This window comes from Takifugu flavidus, chromosome 10 (assembly GCF_003711565.1).
Source record: "Takifugu flavidus isolate HTHZ2018 chromosome 10, ASM371156v2, whole genome shotgun sequence".
Classification (NCBI taxonomy): Eukaryota; Metazoa; Chordata; class Actinopteri; order Tetraodontiformes; family Tetraodontidae; genus Takifugu; species Takifugu flavidus.
In genome coordinates this window covers 127484-139817 of record NC_079529.1, presented here as the reverse complement: position 1 = coordinate 139817, position 12334 = coordinate 127484, and the positions used below count along the sequence as shown (strand labels likewise).

General features: G+C 50.2%; 1 protein-coding gene across 6 annotated transcripts in view; it reads left to right on the top strand.

The window, feature by feature from the left end:
• grik5 (glutamate receptor, ionotropic, kainate 5) overlaps positions 1 to 10858 on the top strand; it is a 66836-nt gene extending 55978 nt beyond the window's left edge. For 4 of the 6 annotated variants that reach the window (XM_057045852.1, XM_057045849.1, XM_057045851.1 and 1 more), the window contains 9 exons: positions 724 to 837; positions 1384 to 1493; positions 1725 to 1898; positions 2590 to 2755; positions 3613 to 3838; positions 5288 to 5416; positions 6281 to 6447; positions 7613 to 8848; positions 8896 to 10858. In XM_057045852.1, the coding sequence (XP_056901832.1) occupies positions 724 to 837; positions 1384 to 1493; positions 1725 to 1898; positions 2590 to 2755; positions 3613 to 3838; positions 5288 to 5416; positions 6281 to 6447; positions 7613 to 8227 (1701 nt within the window). In that variant the 3' untranslated portion in view covers positions 8228 to 8848; positions 8896 to 10858. Of the gene's footprint in view, positions 1 to 723; positions 838 to 1383; positions 1494 to 1724; positions 1899 to 2589; positions 2756 to 3612; positions 3839 to 5287; positions 5417 to 6280; positions 6448 to 7001; positions 7039 to 7612; positions 8849 to 8895 lie in introns of those variants that run through there. The other 2 variants (XM_057045853.1, XM_057045855.1) reach the window with 2 other exon arrangements.
• The last annotated feature ends 1476 nt before the right edge of the window (positions 10859 to 12334 follow it).

Genomic DNA, 12334 nt, shown 5'->3' with positions numbered 1-12334 from the left:
CACCAACCAGGAGGCTGCTGCAACCTCCAGGATCTCAAATTGCCCTCAGAGGGGAGTAAAACTGTTATCTGGGACAAAAGCTGAATTTGTGCCTAAAATATTCAGCCTTTTCTGGCAGTAGCCCCTGTCCTTCCCTACCCGCTCACAGCCCACTGCCCCACGCTCCCTGTCCAGACATCGTGCTCCTCTGACAGACACTTTGGTTGAGGCAGGCTAATGAGAGCCCCTTTTAGCTTAATTACCATACGGTATACTTCAATTACTAGAATGTGGTCCCTGTGTGGGGCCTGCCACACTGTTGCTCCCCAAGCTCTCCACACCCCCTCTCCCCCCTCACCCTCCACATTGCCTGATCACTCAGCTCTAATTAGCAGTCCATGTTCATCAATTAGCTTTTAATGGAAGAGACGGAGGGAAGCAGAGCGACCAGAGACCCGATGGTCTTTACACAGGTGGGAAAACCAGCCACCCAGTGCTTAATTGTAATTAGCCTCATTTGGATAGTGGCTAAAGTGTGAGGGAAAAGTGGGCCGAGTGCACAAGTGTACGTTTTTGCACGTTGTGCCTCGTCCAACGTTTCATTTTTAAATAAGAGTCTGGATTTTATGCAAACACTCTCCCTGTGGCAGCCTCAGGCGTCCCCATTTTAGCAAAGCTACTTGACCACATGACTTTTTTTTCAGTTCTGCAACTATTTCCAGACCTATCCTCTCGATCCTACAGAAAGCAGACCTGGCCGTAGCAGCCTTCACCATCACCTCGGAGCGAGAGAAAGTCATCGACTTCTCTAAGCCGTTCATGACCCTTGGGATCAGCATCTTATACAGAGTTCAACTGGTGAGGCTTTTAAATGGGCTTGTGGGCAACACCAACGACAGAGATTGTTTTTGATTCCAGTTCTTGCACTGCTGTTAATGTTGGCAGACTTGTTATCCGAATCTCAAAGAATCAGACATGATATTACGCAACATATTAGCAGCAGGGTCGTGTTTGTTTAGCTGCACGGTGCTGTAGCCACAGGGAAATGGAGAGGTGCAGTTTAAACCGCTCAATAACTCAGGGGTGTGTCGCCAGCTAACAGTTAATGTGATAATTAGGCTTTGAGACTCTGCCAGGTATGATTCAGCCATAGTCATTGTGAAACGCAGCATTTATGGATCGTGGCGTTAGAGTCAAAGCACTGCAGAGCCAGACTACAGCGAGGGACACTGCCCCCCTGTGGTGAACAGGGGTCATAGCATCTCTGCTCAGACATGACACCTTGTTCTTTAACGCCCTCCTGTCTGTCTGTCTGTCTGTCTGTCTGTCTGTCTGTCTGTCTGTCTGTCTCTCTGTCTGTCTGTCCGTCCGTCCATCTGCCGCGTTGCTCCATGTCTGCTCCAGGGCCGGAAGCCGGGCTACTTCTCCTTCCTCGACCCCTTCTCTCCAGCTGTCTGGCTCTTCATGCTGCTCGCCTACCTGGCTGTCAGCTGTGTTCTCTTCCTGGCTGCAAGGTCCATACATTACATCACACACTGTAATGATAGTCCGCCGCTCGCATCCATGTTCGGTCGCCATTTATCTTGTCGAGCACGCGTCACCTGTCACATGACTTACACGAGCTGCTGCTGACAGTTTGACACGGACCCGGTGACTGATCTGTGGTGACTAGGATAATATGACACGAGTAAATGACGACGCAGCAGTTTGACCTCAAAGTCAAATCGTTGTTGTTTCCCCGCCAGGCTGAGCCCGTATGAGTGGTATAACCCTCACCCGTGTCTGCGGGAGAACAGGGACATGTTGGAAAACCAGTACACCCTGGGAAACAGCCTGTGGTTCCCTGTGGGGGGCTTCATGCAGCAAGGGTCCGAGATAATGCCCAGAGCCTTGTCCACCAGATGTGTTAGCGGTGTGTGGTAAGTTAGAAATCTGTGTGTGTGACATCAAAGTCTTCAAAACAGACATTTTTTAAAAAGCATCATTGCTGCAATATTTTCCATGTAGAATTTTAAATGCATGAAATGATGAACCAACTGTGAACCTCCAGCTCAGCCAGCCATTACGCAGAATTTCCATGTATTTATTATTCATGTTGACGTAAGGCGCCACATTAGCTGCAGCTCCCTTCTTTAGACATGTGTTCCAGGCTAATTTCCTCCCCGAGAAAACCTTTTTTTTGCCTTTGTCCTTTCTTTTCCTGCTTGTCTGCCATGTGAGATAATGACATTTACATTTTCAATTTTGAAGCGTGCTGCAGTTTCTGCCCCTGAGCTCAGGCATTTCCACACAACAATAAAGAAATGCTAAAGTTCCACTGTGGACTACAACAGCCTCCTGATATTCCTGGCCCAAAAAAACGTCATTGCTGAGAGCTAAAGTGATAAAGAGGAAGGCAGGGGGAGGAAATGACATCGGGTTCAGCAATGAAGGGGATGGGGGCCGGTATTAAGTGTAATAGGTGAATGAGATCCCTCTTAGAGGAATCTTTTAGATAGGAGAGCCAATCCCTGCGTTTGAGTCAGGACTATTGTCTGGGAAAGGATTACGGATTTCTGGATGATGGAAGAGCTTGCCTGAATTTTCTCTCCGATGTTTCCTTCCTCTCAGGTGGGCCTTCACCCTCATCATCATCTCCTCCTACACGGCGAACCTGGCAGCTTTCCTGACCGTCCAGAGGATGGAGGTTCCCATCGAGTCTCCGGACGACCTCGCCGACCAGACCAACATTGAGTACGGCACCATCCACGGGGGGAGCACCATGACCTTCTTCATGGTGGGTCACGGTGGGGCGGGCTCAGCCTCCAGCCGCGTCGCCTCTGTATCGCCCACTTTGCACGCGTCATCCCGTGCGTTGTTTTCCAGGGTTGCCGGTGAGGGCTGGTCCCTGTATCTGCCGCCGTGTCTCCGAGACCCGCTGTCACTTCCTTTATGGCTGTTTGTGTTGGCGTTAAGTGGCCGACTGCCCGTGTTTGCTCATGAGAGTGCTGCCGGCATCTGTGTCGGCATCTGTGTTTGTCATAGCGCATGTGTGTGCGCGCATGTTTCCGTGTGGAGGTGCGTTTGCATGTCGCGCAGCACTCGGCGGCGAGCGCGCGTCTCAAATGGCTTCATGCCAAAGTGTAAGTGCTTTAGTTTGTTTCTATATTGAATATATAATAGAGAGGAACCGTGTTTTACCAGCAAATGACTTTAATCAGGGTGTAATCTGTGCACACACCACACACACACACACACACACACACACACACGTGCACGCTGCTGGTTTCCACACATACGCATGTTGATCTAAACTGTAACCGCCTCATCTTGAAGCTCCTCTGTGCGATTTACTGTCGACATGAAAGCAGCTGCAGCGGCGCCGCTCTGGGCCGATGATCCGCTGCCTCCTCACATCACGTTTCTTCGCCTTTTCCCTCCACTTATCCCGTATTTGCCATTGATGTTTCACTCCGCTTGTAATTATTCACATGGGACTTCCACCTCCAATGTTTGTCGAAGCTGCGTCTCTCTCTCTTCTGCCCCCCCCCCCCCCGAGTTTCTAGCAACCTCCATTTGATTTTGCTTCAAAGACAGATGCTGAACATCTGCAGTCGGTGTTTCATCCCCACCGTTCTGTCTGCTGCTCTGCAGAACTCCCGCTACCAGACCTACCAGCGGATGTGGAACTACATGAAATCCAAGCAGCCCGGTGTTTTTGTGAAAAGCACCGAGGAGGGCATCGCCCGGGTGGTGAACTCCAAGTACGCCTTCCTGATGGAGAGCACCATGAACGAGTACCACCGAGGGCTCAACTGTAACCTGACACAGATCGGAGGCCTGCTGGACACCAAGGGCTACGGCATCGGCATGCCTCTGGGTAAGAACGGCCACGGGCAAGAATACAAAGGAAATGAGTAAAGCCTGAAGGTTGTGAGGAACCTTGATCTCCACAGACCTGGAGGTCCGGCCTTTTTATACGGACGGTGGCAGAAATGCTGTGAACGACTTCGGGATTCTGAAAACGATCCTGCAGATGCTGCGGATCCCAAATCAGATCCTGTCTAATTTCTGTGGTTCGAGCTCGTTATTAAAATGTTTATTGATTGTTTATCATGTCCCCCCCAAATTCTTCTGCCACAAATATGCAGAGCAGAAAAAGCAGCAGGAAACGGGCGAATGGAGTCGACATCAATAGTGATGCGATGAGTCAAAAGTCTGCAGATACGTTCGGCCTCCACAGGGGTGAAAGGTCATTCCACATCAAAGGCATCTCCGACCATCCTGTGATTGGATGAAACATTAGAGAAGGATGGATTAAAAATCACAGTCCACAGGGATGAAGAACAAACTAGATTTACAACAGATTAAAACAGATTTCATAATTAAAATCACGTGATTTCAAACTCAGGACAAGAACATTCTAAAGCGTTTCCTAAGTTCCTCTAAAATGGGTTTAAAGGTTTCGAGACAGAAATGAAGCAGCTTCATATTAACCACCAGTGACACTCGCTCATTATTTATCTGCCGCTTTAGAGATAAAAAAAAGAAAAAACCAATTAGCCAGTTTTTCACACCTCAAAAACATTATTTCCTTTCCCCCCCAAACTTTGTGGAACACCTGCGTGAGATCAATTATGCTAAAGAGAATCATGTCGTACCACCAGTGGACAGATTAGATCTTAAAAACGTCTTGTACGGCTGACTTATTTTGATCTGGGGGATTAGCTTTTCAACTGGAAGCTAAGAACAAGCAGCTAATTGCTTTTCCACACGTGTGCCTGCTCGGCTGAGCACCTTCTCCAGCACCAGGAGATGGTGTCAGCCGATCGGACAGGAGGAGGCGGCGGCTTCATCCTCCTCCGTGCACAGCTGTGGCGCCGTATATTTGATAAGGACGAACGACTTGTGCACCGTCCTGATTCACACCGTTGGAAGCAGAGATCCTCAGATCCTGACGTGCAGGAGCTTACCAGTGATCATTTCTGGTTCATCTACTCTTACAGAGTCAACTACGGGTAGTTGGAGTTGTGGCCCTTTAAATCCTTTGATTCTTACACTTGCAACAATCCTTGAAGGTTCTCTGCAGCAGACGTCCCACCTGCTCGGTCTGGGTTTAATCGCACTCTTCATCACTCGCTAATCCTCTCGTTATTCCCACAGTAATCACTCGTAGCCATCTCAGGACGACAGTGGCCAGTTTCTTCCTTTCATGTGTGCCTTCTCTTGTCCTTTTCTCACATCACATGGTCTGATCTTGTTTGGGGCTCTCCTGCTGCCCTGTTTTCTGTCCTCCACCAGCTGATTTTTATCCGGTCCTCCTTGTCAGGGTCTCCGTTCCGAGATGAGATCACGCTGGCCGTCCTCCAGCTGCAGGAGAATAACAGACTGGAAATATTGAAGAGGAGGTGGTGGGAGGGAGGCCAGTGTCCCAAAGAGGAGGACCACCGTGCCAAAGGTGAGCTGAGTGCAGCAGTCTGTCTCCTCTCGCTCCTTTTCTTTAATGTCCCCAGTAATCGTCCAGCTGTTGCCTGATGCTGAAGCTAATGTCCTTGTGGAGGCTGCTAAGCACAATCGACGTCCCCAGTTGTCATTGTGTTTGTCTCAGGGAGTCAATAATGGGATTTTTATTCGAGCGAGTGGCCTTTTCCTGAGTCTGTGTGGGACAGATGCCTGTTCGTAAATGTCCCGTCAGTTAGTCCCTCTTAAAAAAGATGTTCCGAGATGAACACAAGGATTTCACATCCTGAGAATTATACCGCTGCTCGTTTCGAGGGTCTATAAATCTGCCATTAGCTCAGCCATTTTATCGCCATTGATTTTCCCCGTTATTCCACTGAGAGTGAACAGTGATAGATTGTCTTTATTACGTAAGAGGAAATGTCAGAAATGTTGTAGACGTAGAGAAAATCTAAAATTTCAGTCTCAGCGTCTGAATCCGCCCAGCAGGTTGTTAAAAAGCTGCTCAATGCACGAGACTCAATGCACCCTAACCCTAACACTGGAAGAAGAAACATGTCACTGTTTTTGTTCTTCTAATGTTAAAGATTAAAGCTGGATCGTATATTATTGTATTGCTGCATTAACTCCAGGTTGCTGCATCTAATTAGCATTTTTCCTGCTTAGCTGCTACACCTGGAAGCAGTGGCTTCACTTTCTAGCCTCTCGTTTGTCTAATCTCATCTCACACACACACACACGCACACACACACACACACACACACACACACACACACACACACACACACACACACCTCCCCACAGTGCTGGACATCGCTGCCCTGACTTGAGCGGGTCCATAAAGGGGTGTTTTTGTTTTCAGGTCTGGGCATGGAGAACATCGGAGGCATCTTTGTGGTCCTCATCTGCGGCCTCATTATTGCCGTGTTTGTGGCCATTATGGAGTTTGTGTGGTCCACACGTCGCTCAGCAGAGCCCGATGAGGTGTGCCCTCATACCTGCCCTCGCCGGACCCACAGACACACCCCAGTAGGTTCCCGTGGCCTCCGGCCATCCCTTTTGATGGTGTTTTGTGTGTGTCCGTGTGTGTGTCCGTGTGTGTGTCCGTGTGTGGGAGTGGTGGATGTTCCGCTTGTGCCTTCCTTCTGTGTGCAGGAACACCGGTACTTGCATGCAGGATGACAGGAATGTTTACCAAATGTGGCACTGAGCTGATGTCCCGTCCAGAATTAGAGCAAACGAGAAGATTTGATTTCACTCTGCACGTTTTGCCTGTTTTATTGGTGTTTTTTTAAAATCTCTGTGCCCTTTTTTATTGTTTGGTGTCTAATAGAAATGCATTAAGTGTTTGTGAGCTAAATTTGATGGTCCGTAGAAGCAATATTGAGAAATGGCAATATTTGCTTGCATTAAAAAGGAGCGTGATCTTATTCCCTGGCATTAAACGTCACGATATATCTTCTTTTACATGCCTCACATGTACGCTGGTATTCTTCGTTTCCATTCTGGGATCTCTCCTCATCTGTCGTGCCGTGTGCCTCCTCTCTCTGTCTCTGTCCAACACTCACGCGTCCTCTCATCAGTGTCTGCTCTCTGAGAATGAGTCCTGTTTCTGTCTGTGTGAGCACTTGACTTTGATTATAAATACACCAACAATGTCCTTTTGTCTGACCATCTTGCATTTTCTCCGTCGTCCTGCGTGCAACCTGTAGTGGCCGTGCTAGAATGGTCCAATTGAGGGTCGCTATTGTGTGTGCAGATGTGCGCAGCTGCTCTGCGTGTGTGAGTGTGCTGCTGTGTCTGTGCAGGGCTGTGCTGCCTGCTCATTTGTGCATAGTTCCATACTGAGGTGCCCATGAACTAAACAGCATTTGGTGTTTTGTGTGTTGGGATTGTAATAACTCTCTCTGCTCCTTGGATATTCTCCTGTGTCTGTCCGTCTCCTCGTCCTCTCCCATCTCCTTTTCCTTCTCCTTTCCAACCATTCTGTGCCCTCCTCTTTCTTCCATCTTCCATGCATCTCTGTGCTTTTCCTTAACCGTCCTCCTCTGTTGCCTTTTTTTGTTCAAATTCCTTGGTTTTTTCCGCTCTCCTGTTTATGTACCACTGTCTTGTTTTGCTGCCTGCCTCCTTTGGGTCTGCCTCCTTCCCTTCTGTCCTCCCTCTTTCCTTCCTCCTCCCCTCTGTCCTTTAGGCATCTGTCTGTCAGGAGATGATCACAGAGTTCCGAAACGCCGTCTCCTGTAAGAAGAGCTCCCGTATACGTCGACGCCGTCCCCTCAGTGGCTCTGGAGCCCTGCGCCACCCCCCTCGCATCGCTCTGGGGGCCCCGCGGCCGCTGCGTCTGGTGCGGGAGATGCGCCTCAGCAATGGAAAGCTCTACAGTGGATCTGGCCCCCTGACGTGTGGAGTTGGAGGAACAGGGGGTTCAGATCTGGGCCCTGGGCCGCAGCGGATCCTAGATGATTCCCTGGGGGCCAACACCACCCCTCCTCCACCAGCTCCGACCCCCGTGATGCTTCCCAGCCGCAGCTGCACCCACGTGAGGATCTGCCAGGAGTGTCGGAGGATCCAGAACCTGAAACCAGCCAGCAGTATAGGATCAACTACAACCAGAATTCCGCCATCCTCGGCCCCCCTGCCCAGGCTCCCCCCACCTCCACCACCATCTTCATCCAACACAGACAGTGAGGGCGGAGGGGGGCCCAGCCCGAGGCGGAAGCACCACAGCCCTCCGCCTCATACTTCCCGATCCATCCCACCACCACAGAGCAACAACAAAACAGACCTACTGGGCAGCCAGGAATGAAACAGAAGATCGGGGGGGGGGGGGGGGCAAACTTGTTTATAGCTGTGACTTTCTTTAACTAAAAGAGAGATAAAACGTGCTGGAATGACGGGAACTTGGATCCTGTTTTTCAGCTGAGAACAGGTGAGGAGCCCACGGTTCAAACTCAGAGGAAACGGCTCCAGTTTGGACCAACCTGAGCAGACCTGAAGAGCGGTTCTGCTGGGCCTCGTTCCTCGCTCCCGTTTCACCACCTGGCCAGAGGGGGCAGTTTTCCTTCCCTGTCCCTGGAAGTAAACTTCTGCACCCTTCCTCAGTGTGGGAGGACAAAGTATGTGTTTTAAAATAAGGATCTTAAAGACGTTGAGATAATTATTTCCTGTCGGTTCCTTATTTCTTTTGTTGTCTTTCTTGTTTTGTTACTATTGATCATGGTGGGTATTATTAAATACAGACTACATGTGACATTATGGTGGACTTTAACACACTGAGAACCTTGACTGTGGATAATCGCTTGTTCAGAGTTTTGTGTCCCTCCCTGCAGGTGACAGCTGATGTTGGGGTGGAATCAGGGAAAAACCAAGATAATGCAAACAGTAGCAGGAAGTTGTTAGTCTGCCTTTTATTTTGTGTTAAGTGTGTGTTGACACCAAGAGAGAGAGAGAGAGAGAGAGAGAGAGAGAGAGAAGAGAGAGAGAGAGAGAGAGAGAGAGAGAGAGAGAGATCCACAGCAACAGCAGCCTTTCCTCAAACATTTCCTAGCCAGAGAGCCACGAGATGAGTGAGAGCTTAGAAATGTGAAATTAATGCCCCTTGTTATCCAGGCTAAAGCTCGCCCAGCTTTTCCTCCTTTCTCACCTCTATTCACACGACTGGAAGAGACAGAGAGAACAGATGAGGCCGAGACGGGGACGGGAGATAGAGACAAGCGGAAGAGACAGATCTGGGATGAGAGAGAAAATGATACTGCTGAATTTGAATGAGAAATCCCTCACTGAACTGGTTCCATTATTAGATCTGCCCTGATCTGTTAATTCCAGGCATCTTTTAAGGGGCTTGTTAATGTGCCAGCAGGCTGGAGCTGCGGCTTCCTCCCGTCTTCCATTTTAACAGACAGATTTGGCTGAGCGCAGTTGAGGCGCCTGCCAGAGTGATAGACTCAGCACAGCCTCGTCAATACTGTCTCAATCTTTTGATCGGCTAATTACTACCCTTGTGGTTGGGGGACTCGCTGAGGGAGGTGTTGAACCTGCGAAAACATGCTGATAAATAGGTTTAAATAAGACGCGTGAGTGGCAGTTCCAGCCCTGCTGCCGTCCTCAGGTCCCTTCAAATCTGGAGTAACGAGGCTGCACAGAGAAGAAGGGAAAATCTGCCTGTTTCTCTCATTTTTGGAATCGATATTTTACTTGATGGATTAATTCATTAATAAATTGAAATTTGCAGCAGCTTTGCTGAATATTACTCCCGATTTTTATATGGAGTAACTGTGGGTGAAGGGAGGATGTGGCTGGTCCCAGTTCTGTCGTTTTGTTCTTTTTCTCCACTGATTTCAGAAACGCATAAAAAAAACACGCAGATTTATGTCACTTCCTGTTTACATGAACACAGCAAACGTTTCTACGGCAACCATCCCAGAGGACGAGCTGCTAGGCAGGAGGAAGGAGTTCTGTTTACTTGACTCTTAAATGAAGTGTGATTACGGTGATGCGGAGTAATGCTGCAGCCACACGCCACCGCGGCGAGGGCGGGCGAGGGCGGGCTAACCAGCAAGTGCGAGTTCTCCATTTTCTCCAGAGGTCCACACATCGGACCTGTCAGTTCCTCTTCCTGCATTTCCTCCTTTTGACCACAGGCTGTTGGGCACTAACCAGTAGAGGGAGACTGGGACTGGCAGTTATTGGAGTTAGTTCTAATAGTTCCTGAAAAAACAACCCTTTCCTGTCATCTAACCCACCAACAAAGGTTATTCTGAAAAGCTGGTTCAGTTTAAAATGTCAGTTTCCTCATTTCCAGGACAGACCATAATTGTCTCACATCTGATGTGAGCAGGTGCCAGCTCGCCACCACACGACGATTCCTCCCTTCACATTCAGCAGTGTCAGAGCTGTTTGAATCGTAGCGCTGTCGTGGACGTTTCTGGGGTCACCAAATGAAGCCGGAGGAGCTTTTGATGTCTTTTCCTACAGTTTTCATCACCATGGCGACGCGCCAGGAGCCAAACCCTGCAAAGTGTCACCGCCACGGGACAGAAGCGTCTGCAGGGTCTCTTCTATGTCTGTTTACCAGTTCTTGGAGCGTCCACACACCTTCAACCCCTAAATAGAAGAGGGGTGGGGGGGGGGGGGGGGTCACAAAACAGGGTGTTGGATGGTGGATCCACAAAACAAACCTTCATGTTACCTTTTATGTTCTTTTCTTTGTTCTTTTTTCATATTTCTATACTAGTGCTCAATGGAGTATTGAACCTGATGAATATTATGATTAAACTTGTTATTATTCCTACTGAAGAGCAGAATGTTCTGTAGCGTGATCGCTGGTGAGGCTGGAGGAGGCAGGTGGAGGTGATGGTGCTCAGAGATGCCCTGTTGTTCAAACTGACAGAAAAAAACAACTTTTGGAATAAAAAATATCCAGAATGTCTTGCAAAAACCTGTTTCTTGTTTCTTGGTCCCCTCCCCTCCCCCTCTCTCTTGCTCCCCCCCCCCTCTTTCCTCCCTCCTCTCCCTCCTCCCTCTCCCCCCCTCCTCCCTCTCTCTCCCTCTCCTCTCCCCCCTTTCTTGCCCCCCTCTCCTCCCTCCTCCCTCCCTCCCTCCTCTCCCTCTCTCTCTCCTCCCTCCCTTGCTCCTCTCCCTCTCTCTCTCCTCCCTCTCTCCTCCCTCCCTCCCTCCCTCTCTCCTCCCTCTCCCTCCCTCTCTCCCTCTTCTCCCTCTCTCTCTCCTCCCTCCCTCCCTCCCTCTCTCCTCTCCTCCCTCCTCCCTCTCTCCCTCTCTCCCTCTCTCCCTCTCTCCTCCCTCCCTCCTCCCTCCCTCCCTCTCTCTCCCTCTCCCTCCTCCCTCTCCCTCCCTCTCCCTCCCTCTCTCCTCCCTCCCTCCCTCTCTCCCTCCTCTCCCTCCTCCTCCCTCTCTCCTCCCTCCTCCCTCCCTCCTCCCTCCCTCCTCTCCTCCCTCCCTCCTCCCTCTCTCCCTCTCTCCTCCCTCCCTCCCTCTCCCTCTCTCCCTCCTCTCTCCCTCCTCTCCTCCTCTCTCCTCCCTCTCCTCCGTCCTCTCCCTCCTCCCTCCCTCTCTCCTCCCTCTCTCTCCTCCCTCTCCTCCCTCCTCCATGGCTGTCTGGCTATGTGGGAACTTCAACATTTTCATTTGAAGTATCATTTGATAGATTTGTAGCAGATTTAATGCATTGACCCATTCCTCTGGTTCCCCTGGTTCCTCTGGATTCTCTGGTTCCCCTGGTTCCTCTGGATTCTCTGGTTCCCCTGGTTCCTCTGGTTCTCCTGGTTCCTCTGGATTCTCTGGTTCCCCTGGTTCCTCTGGTTCCCCTGGTTCCCCTGGTTCCTCTGGTTCCCCTGGTTCCTCTGGTTCCCCTGGTTCCTCTGGATCCTCTGGTTCCCCTAGTTCCTCTGGTTCCCCTGGTTCCTCTGGTTCCCCTAGTTCCTCTGGTTCCCCTGGTTCCTCTGGTTCCCCTAGTTCCTCTGGTTCCTCTGGTTCCCCTGGTTCCTCTGGTTCCCCTAGTTCCTCTGGTTCCTCTGGTTCCCCTGGTTCCCCTGGTTCCTCTGGTTCCCCTGGTTCCTCTGGTTCCCCTGGTTCCCCTGGTTCTTCTGGATCCTCTGGTTCCCCTGGTTCCCCTGGTTCCTCTGGTTCCCCTAGTTCCTCTGGTTCCCCTGGATTCTCTGGTTCCCCTGGTTCCCCTGGTTCCCCTGGTTCCTCTGGTTCCCTTGGTTCCCCTGGATTCTCTGGTTCCCCTGGATTCTCTGGTTCCCCTGGTTCCTCTGGTTCCCCTGGTTCCTTGGAGTCTGTAAACTGAGCATTAATTCTCCGTTTAAAAAGAGACTTAAATGATTAAAAGGGTCTGTTGGGGTGAACTTGCACTGAATCACATGTTAAGCTGCTGCTTTTGTTGGATTTTATA